Source organism: Nerophis lumbriciformis, linkage group LG27 (assembly GCF_033978685.3).
Source record: "Nerophis lumbriciformis linkage group LG27, RoL_Nlum_v2.1, whole genome shotgun sequence".
Classification (NCBI taxonomy): domain Eukaryota; kingdom Metazoa; phylum Chordata; class Actinopteri; order Syngnathiformes; family Syngnathidae; genus Nerophis; species Nerophis lumbriciformis.
The window spans coordinates 37,870,617-37,882,500 of record NC_084574.2 but is presented as its reverse complement, the minus strand read 5'-3'; the positions used below and the strand labels follow the sequence as shown (position 1 = coordinate 37,882,500).

General features: G+C 37.3%; 2 protein-coding genes across 3 annotated transcripts in view; both read left to right on the top strand.

The window, feature by feature from the left end:
* LOC133624282 (equilibrative nucleoside transporter 2-like) overlaps nucleotides 1-834 on the top strand; it is a 27,634-nt gene extending 26,800 nt beyond the window's left edge. Inside the window, exon 13 of the mRNA XM_072916442.1 lies at nucleotides 1-834. This exon is cut by the window's left edge and continues 21 nt beyond it. Within this exon, the coding sequence (XP_072772543.1) occupies nucleotides 1-91 (91 nt within the window). The 3' untranslated portion in view covers nucleotides 92-834.
* Nucleotides 835-2,775: 1,941 nt separating this feature from the next.
* Nucleotides 2,776-11,655, top strand: lgalsla (lectin, galactoside-binding-like a). 2 transcript variants are annotated; one of them, XM_061987748.2, is made up of 5 exons: nucleotides 2,776-2,937; nucleotides 4,269-4,334; nucleotides 4,815-4,903; nucleotides 9,910-10,093; nucleotides 10,156-11,655. In XM_061987748.2, the coding sequence occupies exons 1-5, from the start codon at nucleotides 2,917-2,919 to the stop codon at nucleotides 10,297-10,299; spliced, it is 504 nt and encodes a 167-aa protein (XP_061843732.2). In that variant the 5' UTR covers nucleotides 2,776-2,916; the 3' UTR covers nucleotides 10,300-11,655. The 2 variants fall into 2 exon arrangements, with proteins under 2 accessions (XP_061843732.2, XP_061843733.2); XM_061987749.2 differs by having other exon boundaries at nucleotides 2,800-3,157.
* The last annotated feature ends 229 nt before the right edge of the window (nucleotides 11,656-11,884 follow it).

The window sequence follows — 11,884 nt, the reverse complement described above, 5'->3', positions numbered from 1 at the left end:
CGAGACGGCAGGCTCTCTGATGACGTTCTTTCTGGTCCTGGGCTTGGCCATTGGAGCGTCGCTGTCTTTCCTGCTCGTCAAGCTACTGTAGACCTACTTCCTGCTCCTAGTCAATATACTGTAGACCTACTTCCTGCTCCTCGTCAAGCTACTGTAGACCTACTTCCTGCTCCTAGTCAATATACTGTAGACCTACTTCCTGCTCCTCGTCAAGCTACTGTAGACCTACTTCCTGCTCCTAGTCAATATACTGTAGACCTACTTCCTGTCAAGCTGCATCATCCATCAGAAGAAACACAAAAGACGTGACAAAACAAACTGCACTCTTCTTCTTTTACTCACCTTTTATTTTGAAAGCACGACTTGATCTATTGAGGACATTATAAATCCTATCAAGCAGTGCAAAGTGAAAATTGTGAAGACATTTTGTACTCACTGTAAGTAGAAATATGCCTTCATCATTTTGACAGCGCTTTAGTGATCAAGGGTGATGGGTCAAATGCAGAGAATAATTTCGCCACACCTAGTGTGTGTGTGTGTGTGTGTGTGTGTGTGTGTGTGTGTGACTATCATTGGTACTTTAACTTTAACTTATAAATATATATTTCTCATGTAAATAACCAAGCAACGCTGTGACATCACAGCTGTACTGAGCTCCAATTGGCTGAAACTCATTTGTGTTTCTATTAGAAAAACATTTCATAATCCAACCCATTTTCATTTGCGTTGATTGTTTTTATGAATTATTTATGACTTTTTTTTATATATGTATGTATTTTTTAAATTTAATTAAAAAACTTTTTTACTTGTGGCGAGTGAAAAGCTTTTTTTGTCTTTCATGTTTCCTGTTCTTCTTTTTAAAGGAACATTACAACATTTGTGTGACTCTTTTATTTGACGTATTTACTAGTTTATATTTGACATGTTCTCCGACAGGGACAAACGGTACAAAATGGATCTGGCATGTTAAATGTGTGACAGGTCAATTCCAATGTGGCGGATCAGCTGTTTGCGTGTGACGTCACATGACATCAGGGGAGCTTTGATGTAGTTAAATGTGTATATAACGATGGTTAAAATCAGGCACTTTGAAGCTTTTTTTAGGGATATTGCGTGATGGGTCAAATTTTGAAAAAAACTTCGAAAAATAAAATAAGCCACTGGGAACTGATTTTTAATGGTTTTAACCCTTCTGAAATTGTGATAATGTTCCCCTTTAAAATGTGCTGTTAAATGTACAATGTCGCGTTAAAGACATTTAAAATGTGTTTTTCAATGTAAAATGTTATATTAGACATTTAAAATGTGTTTATCAATGTAAAATGTCGAGTTGAAGACATTTAAAATGTGTTTTTCAATGTAAAATGTTATATTAGACATTTAAAATGTGTTTTTAAATGTAAAATGTCAAGTTAAAGAACAGTTAGAGATGCTACCTCAGTAGAAACATTTAAGTCCCATCTCAAAACTCATTTGTATACTCTAGCCTTTGAATAGCCCCCCTTTTCTTAGACCAGTTGATCTGCCGTTTCTTTTCTGTTCTCCTCTGCTCCCCCCTCTCCCTTGTGGAAGGGGAGACACACAGATCCGGTGGCCATGGATGGGGTGCTGGCTGTCCGGGGTCGGGACCCGGGGTGGACCGCTCGCCTGTATATCGGTTGGGAACATCTCTGCGCTGCTGACCCGTCTCCGCTCGGGATGGTTTCCTGCTGACCCCACTGTGGACTGGACTCTTACTGTTATGCTGGATCCACTATGGACTGGACTCTCACAATATTATGTTAGACCCACTCAACATCCATTGCATTCGGTCTCCCTAGAGGGGGGGGGGTTACCCACATATGCGGTCCTCTCCAAGGTTTCTCATAGTCATTCACATCGACGTCCCACTGGGGTGAGTTTTTCCTTGCCCTTATGTGGGCTTTGTACCGAGGATGTCGTTGTGGCTTGTGCAGCCCTTTGAGACACTTGTGATTTAGGGCTATATAAATAAACATTGATTGATTGATTGATTGATAAAATGTTATATTAGACATTTAAAATGTGTTTTTAAATGTAAAATGTCGAGTTAAAGACATTACAAATGTGTTTTTAAATGTAAAATGTTATATTAGACATTTAAAATGTGTTTTTAAATCTAAAATGTCGAGTTAAAGACATTACAAATGTGTTTTTAAATGTAAAATGTTATATTAGACATTTAAAATGTGTTTTTAAATGTAAAATGTCGAGTTGAAGACATTACAAATGTTTTCAAATGTAAAATGTTATATTAGACATTTAAAATTAGTTTTTAAATGTAATATGTTATATTAGACATTTAAAATGTCTTTATAAATACAATGTCGAGTTAAAGACCTTTAAAATGTGTTTTTAAATGTAAAATGTAGAGTTACAGACATTTAAAATGTGTTTTTAAATGTTCAATGTCGAGTTAAAGACATTTAAAATGTGTTTTTCAATGTAAAATGTTGCATTAGACATTTAAAATGTGTTTATAAATGTACAATGTCGAGTTAAAGACATTTTAAATGTAAAATATCAAGTTAAAGACATTTAAAATGTTTTTAAATGTAAACTGTGGAGTTAAAGACATTTAAAATGTGTTTATGAATGTACAATGTGGAGTTAAAGACATTTAAAAGGTGATGACACTAAGAAGTGAAGTGAAACGGAATGATTGATGTTGTCAATCAAGATAAACAAGTTTCTTAAGAAGACTCATCACGTGATGCACGAGCACGAGCTGATTAGGCGGCGTCTACCGGAAGTAGAATGTAGCAGCAGGCAGCGCATACTTCCTTACATACTTCCTTTCATACTTGCTTTCATACTTGCTTACATACTTCCTTACATTCTTGCCTCCTCCTTCTCACACTTGCTCCACTTGTTTGTGGAAGTTATCTGGAGTGCAACATGGCGGCAGAGCAGAGGAAGGTGAGAATTCTCAACAACCGGAAGTGACTTCCTGGCAGCTAACTGCTTCACTACTGTAATGAAATAAGTAAGATGTCGTTTCAGTAATGTAATGGAAGAAGTAATACGATGTCGTCTTACTAATGTAATGGAAGAAGTATGTTAGGTGTCGTCTGTACTCCTCAAAACAACTTTGTGTAGTCACCTTTCGCCAAAGTTGGTTGGAGCAGCCACACTTCCGGTAAGTACTACCAAAATAAAAGCAGGTTTTTAAAGTAAAATTTTGAGTTTTGGTTTTTTTTTTCAAGCTTGTCATGAAATAAGAACATAAGTGAGTGCAAACATGGAACACTTGTTTAGTCAGAGTGAGCACAATAAGACAACTTAACTTTGACTGTAATACATGTTTTATTACTGATATATATGTCGACTTCTTAGTAATGACATCAAAGTTGTTTTGATCAATTATGTCATTCCTTTCATTACTGATTTTTATTTTAATTTTTTTACAACAAATGTTTTGTTTTTATCACTGTCTATCAGACATAAAAACAAAACATTTACACAGTGACTGATATATTTTTAATTACTGATATACAGGCAGCACGGTGGGACAGGGGTTAGTGCATGTGCCTTACAATACGAAGGTCCTGAGTAGTCCTGAGTTCAATCCCGGGCTCGGGATCTTTCTGTGTGGAGTTTGCATGTTCTCCTCGTGACTGCGTGGGTTCCTCCCACCTCCAAATACATGCACCTGGGGATAGGCCCCTCCCACTTCCAAAGACATGCACCTGGGGATAGGTTGATTGGCAACACTAAATGGTCTGTGTTGGCCCTGTGATGAGGTGTTGACTTGTCCAGGGTGTACGCCGCCTTCCACCCCAATGCAGCTGAGATAGGCTCCAGCACCCCTAGTGACCCCGAAAGGGACAAGCGGTAGAAAATGGATGGATAGATGGACTGATATACATATTTTTAGAACAAATATAAATGTTTAGTTTTTATGACTAATGTAAATGTTTTATGACTAATGTAAATGTTTTTATGACTAATGTAAATGTTTTTATGACTAATGTAAATGTTTTTATGACTAATGTAAATGTTTTTATGACTAATGTAAATGTTTTATGACTAATGTAAATGTTTTTATGACTAATGTAAATGTTTTTATGACTAATGTAAATGTTTTGACTAAAGTAAATGTTTTATGACTAATGTAAATGTTTTATGACTAATGTAAATGTTTTATGACTAATGTAAATGTTTTATGACTATTGTAAATGTTTTATGACTAATGTAAATGTTTTGACTAAAGTAAATGTTTTATGATTAATGTAAATGTTTCTTGACAGAAGTGGAAGACAAGCAGTGAAGAGTCCAAAGTCAACATGAGTCAGCAGGAAGTGCAAACACATCTGGTAGTCAAACACAACAATGTTGCATATTTAATCTTGTGTGCACTAAAAACAACTGTGTGTGTGTGTCTGTCTGTCTGTCTGCCTGCGCGTGTGTGTGTGTGTGTGTGTGTGTGTGTGTGTGTGTGTGTGTCTGTCTGTCTGCCTGCGTGTGTGTGTGTGTGTCTGTCTATCTGTCTGTCTGCGTGTTTGTGTGTCTGTCTGCATGTGTGTTTGTGTGTGTGTGTGTGTGTGTGTGTGTGTGTGTGTGTGTGTGTATGTGTGTCTGTCTGTCTGTCTGTCTGTTTGTGTGTGTGTGTGTGTGTGTGTGTGTGTCTGTCTGTCTGTCTGCGTGTTTGTGTGTGTGTGTGTGTGTGTGTGTGTGTCTGTCTGTCTGTCTGCGTGTTTGTGTGTGTGTGTGTGTGTGTGTGTGTGTGTGTGTGTGTGTGTGTGTGTGTGTGTGTGTGTGTGTGTGTGTGTGTGTGTGTGTGTGTGTGTGTGCAGGCAGTTCCTTTCAGAGGTCACATCACAGGTGGTTTGCATCCTGGCAAGAAAGTTGTTATCTTTGCTGTGTTGGACTCTCATCCTGACAGGTGAGATCACACCTGTTTAATTGTTCACCTGTTCAACTGTCATCAGTTCATCTGTCACCTGTTTACTCGTTCACCTGTCACCTGTTTACTTGTTCACCTGTTCAACTGTCATCAGTTCATCTGTCACCTGTTTACTCGTTCACCTGTCACCTGTTTACTTGTTCACCTGTTCAACTGTCATCAGTTCATCTGTCACCTGTTTACTCGTTCACCTGTCACCTGTTTACTTGTTCACCTGTTCAACTGTCATCAGTTCATCTGTCACCTGTTTACTCGTTCACCTGTCACCTGTTTACTTGTTCACCTGTTCAACTGTCATCAGTTCATCTGTCACCTGTTTACTCGTTCACCTGTCACCTGTTTACTTGTTCACCTGTTCAACTGTCATCAGTTCATCTGTCACCTGTTTACTCGTTCACCTGTCACCTGTTTACTTGCTCACCTGTTCACCTTTCATCAGTTCATCTGACACCTGTTCACCTGTCATCAGTTCACCTGTCACCTGTTTACTTGTTCACCCTGTCACCTATTTACTTGTTCACCTGTCATCAGTTCATCTGTCACCTGTTTACTCGTTCACCTGTCACCTGTTTACTTGCTCACCTGTTCACCTTTCATCAGTTCATCTGACACCTGTTCGCCTGTCATCAGTTCACCTGTCACCTGTTTACTTGTTCACCCTGTCACCTATTTACTTGTTCACCTGTCATCAGTTCATCTGTCACCTGTTTACCCGTCACCTGTTCGTCTGTCACCTGTTCACCTATTAACTTGTTCACCTTTCACCAGCTTACTTGTTCACCTCTCGTCAGTTCATTTGTCACCTGTTCACCTGTCAACAGTTCACCAGTCACCCGTTTACTTGTTCACCTGTCATCAGTTCATCTGTCACCTGTTTACTTGTTCACCTGTCATCAGTTCATCTGTCACCTGTTTAATTGGTCACCTGTTTACTTGTTTACCTGTTTACTTGTTCACCTGTCATCAGTTCATCTGTCACCTGTTTAATTGGTCACCTGTTTACTTGTTTACCTGTTTACTTGTTCACCTGTCATCAGTTCATTTGTCACCTGTTCACCTGTCATCAGTTCACCAGTCACCCGTTTACTTGTTCACCTGTCATCAGTTCATCTGTCACCTGTTTACTTGTTCACCTGTCATCAGTTCATCTGTCACCTGTTTACTTGTTCACCTGTCATCAGTTCATCTGTCACCTGTTTACTTGTTCACCTGTCATCAGTTCATCTGTCACCTGTTTAATTGGTCACCTGTTTACTTGTTTACCTGTTTACTTGTTCACCTGTCATCAGTTCATCTGTCACCTGTTCACCTGTTTACTTGTTTACCTGTTTACTTGTTCACCTGTCATCAGTTCATCTGTCACCTGTTCACCTGTTTACTTGTTCACCTGTCATCAGTTCAACTGTCACCTGTTTAATTGGTCACCTGTTTACTTGTTTACCTGTTTACTTGTTCACCTGTCATCAGTTCATCTGTCACCTGTTCACCTGTTTACTTGTTTACCTGTTTACTTGTTCACCTGTCATCAGTTCATCTGTCACCTGTTTACTTGTTATCCTGTCATCAGTTTATCTATCACCTGTTCACCTGTTTACTTGTTAACCTGTCATCAGTTCATCTGTCACCTGTTCACCTGTTTACTTGTTCACCTGTCATCAGTTCATCTGTCACCTGTTCACCTGTTTACTTGTTCACCTGTCATCAGTTCATCTGTCACCTGTTCACCTGTTTACTTGTTATCCTGTCATCAGTTTATCTGTCACCTGTTCACCTGTTTACTTGTTCACCTGTCATCAGTTTATCTGTCACCTGTTCAGCTGTTTACTTGTTCACCTATCATCAGTTCATCTCTCACCTGTTTACTTGTTCACCTGTCATCAGTTCATCTGTCACCTGTTTACTTGTTCACCTGTCAGCAGTACATCTGCCACCTGTTCATCTGTTTACTTGTTAACCTGTCATCAGTCCATCTGTCACCTGTTTACTTGTTCACCTGTCATCAGTTCATCTGTCACCTGTTCACCTGTTTACTTGTTCACCTGTCATCAGTTCATCTGTCACCTGTTTACTTGTTATCCTGTCATCAGTTTATCTGTCACCTGTTCACCTGTTTACTTGTTCACCTATCATCAGTTCATCTCTCACCTGTTTACTTGTTCACCTGTCATCAGTTCATCTGTCACCTGTATACTTGTTCACCTGTCAGCAGTACATCTGCCACCTGTTCACCTGTTTACTTGTTAACCTGTCATCAGTTCATCTGTCACCTGTTCACCTGTTTACTTGTTATCCTGTCATCAGTTTATCTGTCACCTGTTCAGCTGTTTACTTGTTCACCTGTCATCAGTTCATCTGCCACCTGTTTACTTGTTCACCTATCATCAGTTCATCTGCCACCTGTTTACTTGTTCACCTGTCAGCAGTACATCTGCCACCTGTTTACTTGTTAACCTGTCATCAGTTCATCTGTCACCTGTTTACTTCTTCACCTGTCACCTGTTTACCTGTCACCTGTTTACTTCTTCACCTGTTATCAGTTCACCTACTTACTCGTCTTTTGTAAAGTTTGAAGCTTGTGAGAAAAACGATGTTGAAGAATAATGTTGCTTGAATCCAAAGAAGAAGATGTCAATACAAAATGGTTGCTTGCGCCTGCATAGCCAAGCTAACTTCTAGCACACGAGTCGACACAGACGTCATAACACCATCAAGGATCACCTTCAGCCATTCACAACAAGGATGACATCCCAATGCCCATAACTGTGGTGTGTTCAAGGACCCTGGATTAAAGTTAAAAACGGTGAACTAATGATGATGTATTTTTACGATTGGTATTATCCATTGATGATGTCTCAGCTGATCTCCAACTGGACTATTTCAGCTGTCACCAAGAACTTGGAAGCGTTCACTACTTTGTTGGCGAGGAGACTCATTGTGCTAAATGTGAAGGCCTCCTTGCCACACCCGCAAGATTCAAATGTTTTTACTTCCCCAATTAGGTATGAGGTGCTTTCATAAAATATGTCAAAGACACTGATCTCAAACTGAACCTGACATTCTTTGCAATTATGAGATACAAAGTCATAACTATGAGTTAAAATGTTGAAATTATGAGAAAAAATGTCTTACGTATGAGTCAAAATGTTGAAATTATGAGATAAAAAGTCATAATTAGGAGATAAAATGTTGAAATTATAAGATAAAAAGTCATAATTATGAGATAACATGTTGAAATTGTAGGATAAAAAGTCATAACTAAGAGATAAAAAGTTAAAATTATGAGATAAAATGTTGAAATTTAAGACAAAGTCATAATTATGTGATACAATGTTAAAATTATTGGATAAAAAGTCATAATTATGAGATACATTTTGTTGAAATTATAAGATGAAAAGTCACAATTATGAAATGAAATGTTGAAATTTTAAGATTAAAAAGTCAGAATTATAGGATAAAATGTTGAAATATAAGATAAAAAGTCATAATTATGAGATAAAAGTTGAAATTATAAGATGAAAAGTCATAATTATTAAATAAAATGTTGAAATTGTAGGATAAAAAGTCAGAGATAAAAAGTTAAAATTATGAGATAAGTGTTGAAATTTAAGATAAAAAAAGTCATAATTATAAGATAAAAAGTCATAATTATGAGATACATTTTGTTGAAATTATAAAATAAAAAGTCATAATTATGAAATAAAATGTTTAAATTATAAGATAAAAAGTCTGAATTATAGGATACAATGTTGAAATTATAAGATAAAAAGTCTGAATTATGAGAAAATGTGAAATTATAAGATGAAAAGTCATAATTATGAGATACAATATTGAAATTTTAGGATAAAAAGTCATAATTAAGAGATACAAAGTTAAAATTATGAGTTAAATGTTGAAATTTAAGATAAAAAGTCATAATTATGAGATAAAATGTTAAAATTTAAGATAAAACGTCATAATTATGAGATAAAAATTTGAAATTTAAGATAAAAAAGTCATAATTATGAGATAAATTGTTAAAGTTAAAGTTAACGTATTATAGGGTAAAAAGTCATAATTATAAGATAAAATGTTACAATTATAAGGTAAAAAGTCATAATTATGAGATAAAAAGTCATATTTATGAGATAACACGTTGAAATTATAAGATCCATCCATTTTCTACCGCTTGTCCCTTTTGGGGTTGCGGGGAAAATATAAGATAAAAAGTCATAATTATGAGATAAAATGTTACAATTATAAGGTAAAAAGTCATAATTATGTCATAATTGTGAGATAAAAAGTCATAATTAAGAGATACAATTTGAAATCATAAGACAAAAAGTCATAACTGAGATAACATTTTTAAATTATAAGATAAAAAGTCAGAATTATGAGATAAAATGTTGCAATTGTTAGATAAAAAGTTAAAATTGTAAGGTATAACGTTGAAATTATAAGATAAAAAGTCATTATGAGATATAAAGTTTAAATTATAAGATAACAAGTCATATTTATGAGATAAAAAGTCATAATTAAGAGATATAAAGTTAAAATTATGAGATAAAATGTTGAAACTAAGATAAAATGTTGAAATTTGGCAGCACAGTGGTAGAGGGGTTAGTGCGTCTGCCTCACAACACGAAGGTTCTGAGTAGTCGGCGACTTGTCCAGGGTGTACCCCGCCTTCCGCCCGATTGTAGCTGAGATAGGCTCCAGCGCCCCCCGCAATCCCGAAAGGACTAAGCGGTAGAAAATGGATGGATGGATGGATGTTGAAATTTAATATAAAAAAGTCATAATTCTGAGATCTAAAGTTGCAATGTATATAGCAGTAGTCTGTTCCAGGGTCAAGCTGTGTCCACAGGAAGTTGAATGAGTGCAGTGTTCAACTTACAAGTGGAAAAAGAAGTCAAGTATCAAGAACATAGTTTACATCACTTCCTGTCTGTAGTCTGTCAAGTTGTCATGTGACACGTTGACCCAGAGGTTCTGTGGGCTTCCGTCAGGTTCTACATGGCCCTGACGTGCGGCTGCGGGACCACCAGGGAGCCCCCGCCCCACGTGGCCTTGGAGGTCTGCGTCCGCTTCAAGGAGCGCCAGGTGCTGCGGCGGGCGTGCGTGAAGGGGGAGTGGGGGGGCGCCGACAGCGCCGTCCCCTTCTTCCCGTTCATCCAGGGCCAACCCTTCAAGGTGCGTCCTGCGCCTCCCCGCGCTCGCCGCCTTTCAAAGTAAGAGCGCTGGTGTCTCCTCAGATGGAGGTGCAGTGCCAACACGCTGGCTTCCACGTCTTCCTGGACGGTCAGCGGCTCTTCCACTTCCAACACCGGGTGGCGCCGCTGCACCTGGTGGACACGCTGTGGGTCAGGGGCAGCGTGGCCATCAGCAAACTGGCCTGAGGGGGCGCCGCTGAGCGCACATGCCGACGTGGACTCGCTCTGGTTCGTCAAAATAAAAGTCAGAGTGACTTTATTGATATTTTAGATGTAAGTCTTCATAGAAAGTCTTGCACTTTTATTTTGGAGTTCTTCCTGTTGGACACCTGTGTTTAGCCCCGCCCACTTTCTGGAGGTTTCCACACAATGGACACGCCTCTAATCTTTGTATTATTGTACCATATAAACTAGTGTACTACAGTGAAATTGTACCATATAAACTAGTGTACTACACTGAAATTGTACCATATAAACTAGTGTACTACACTGAAATTGTACCATATAAACTAGTGTACTACACTGAAATTGTACCATACAAACTAGTATACTACACTGAAATTGTACCTTATAAACTAGTGTACTACACTGAAATTGTACCATAAAAACTAGTGTACTACACTGAAATTGTACCATAAAAACTAGTGTACTACACTGACATTGTACCATAAAAACTAGTGCACTACACTGAAATTGTACCATATAAACTAGTGTACTACACTGAAATTGTACCATAAAAACTAGTGTACTACACTGAAATTGTACCATAAAAACTAGTGTACTATACTGAAATTGTACCTGGTAAACTAGTGTACTACACTGAACTTGTACCATAAAAACTAGTGTACTACACTGAAATTGTACCAGGTAAACTAGTGTATTACACTGAAATTGTACCATATAAACTAGTGTACTACACTGAAATTGTACCATAAAAATTAGTGCACTACATTGAAATTGTACCATATAAACTAGTGTACTACACTGAAATTGTACCATATAAACTTGTGTACTACAGTGAAATTGTACCATATAAACTAGTGTACTACACTGAAATTGTACCATAAAAACTAGTGTACTGCACTGAAATTGTACCATAAAAACTAGTGTACTACACTGAAATTGTACCATATAAACTAGTGTACTACACTGAAATTGTACCATAAAAACTAGTGTACTACACTGAAATTGTACCATGAAAACTAGTGTCTTTTAATAAAATGTTTAATCTCGTGATTACAACCTTTCTAAATATAAAATAATGATACCCTGCTAGTAAATGTATTGTAAAGATCAGGTATGACGGTTTATCTCATAATTACGACTTTTGTTGCTACAATTGTGTTCAAAAATGATTTCCAGACCGAAAAGGGGTGGAATTAAATAAACTCTGCTTCTTCCTACTCCTTTTCGGACATGTTAGAATGTAAACATGTTCGAAACATCACTATGTTGTTATTTTATTTCATTGTTGTTGTTGTTGTTGTTGTTTCTTTTTCTTCTTCTCCTCCTTTTAACATGTCCCAAATGAATATTTTGCAATACAACATATTCACAATATATGTTGTTCATTTTTTTTAAAGTCGACCTACTCCTCTCAGAATTTCGACTTTTCACGTTATAATTGTAACCTATTTTTATGGACTTCCGCTCTTAGCGCCTTCAAAATAAGAGCTCAAGGCATGTACTGTATAACAGCTTATAACAGGAACTTAACATCACAAAGAGGCAAGTCCATAAAAATAGGTCACATAATGATGACTTATATTCC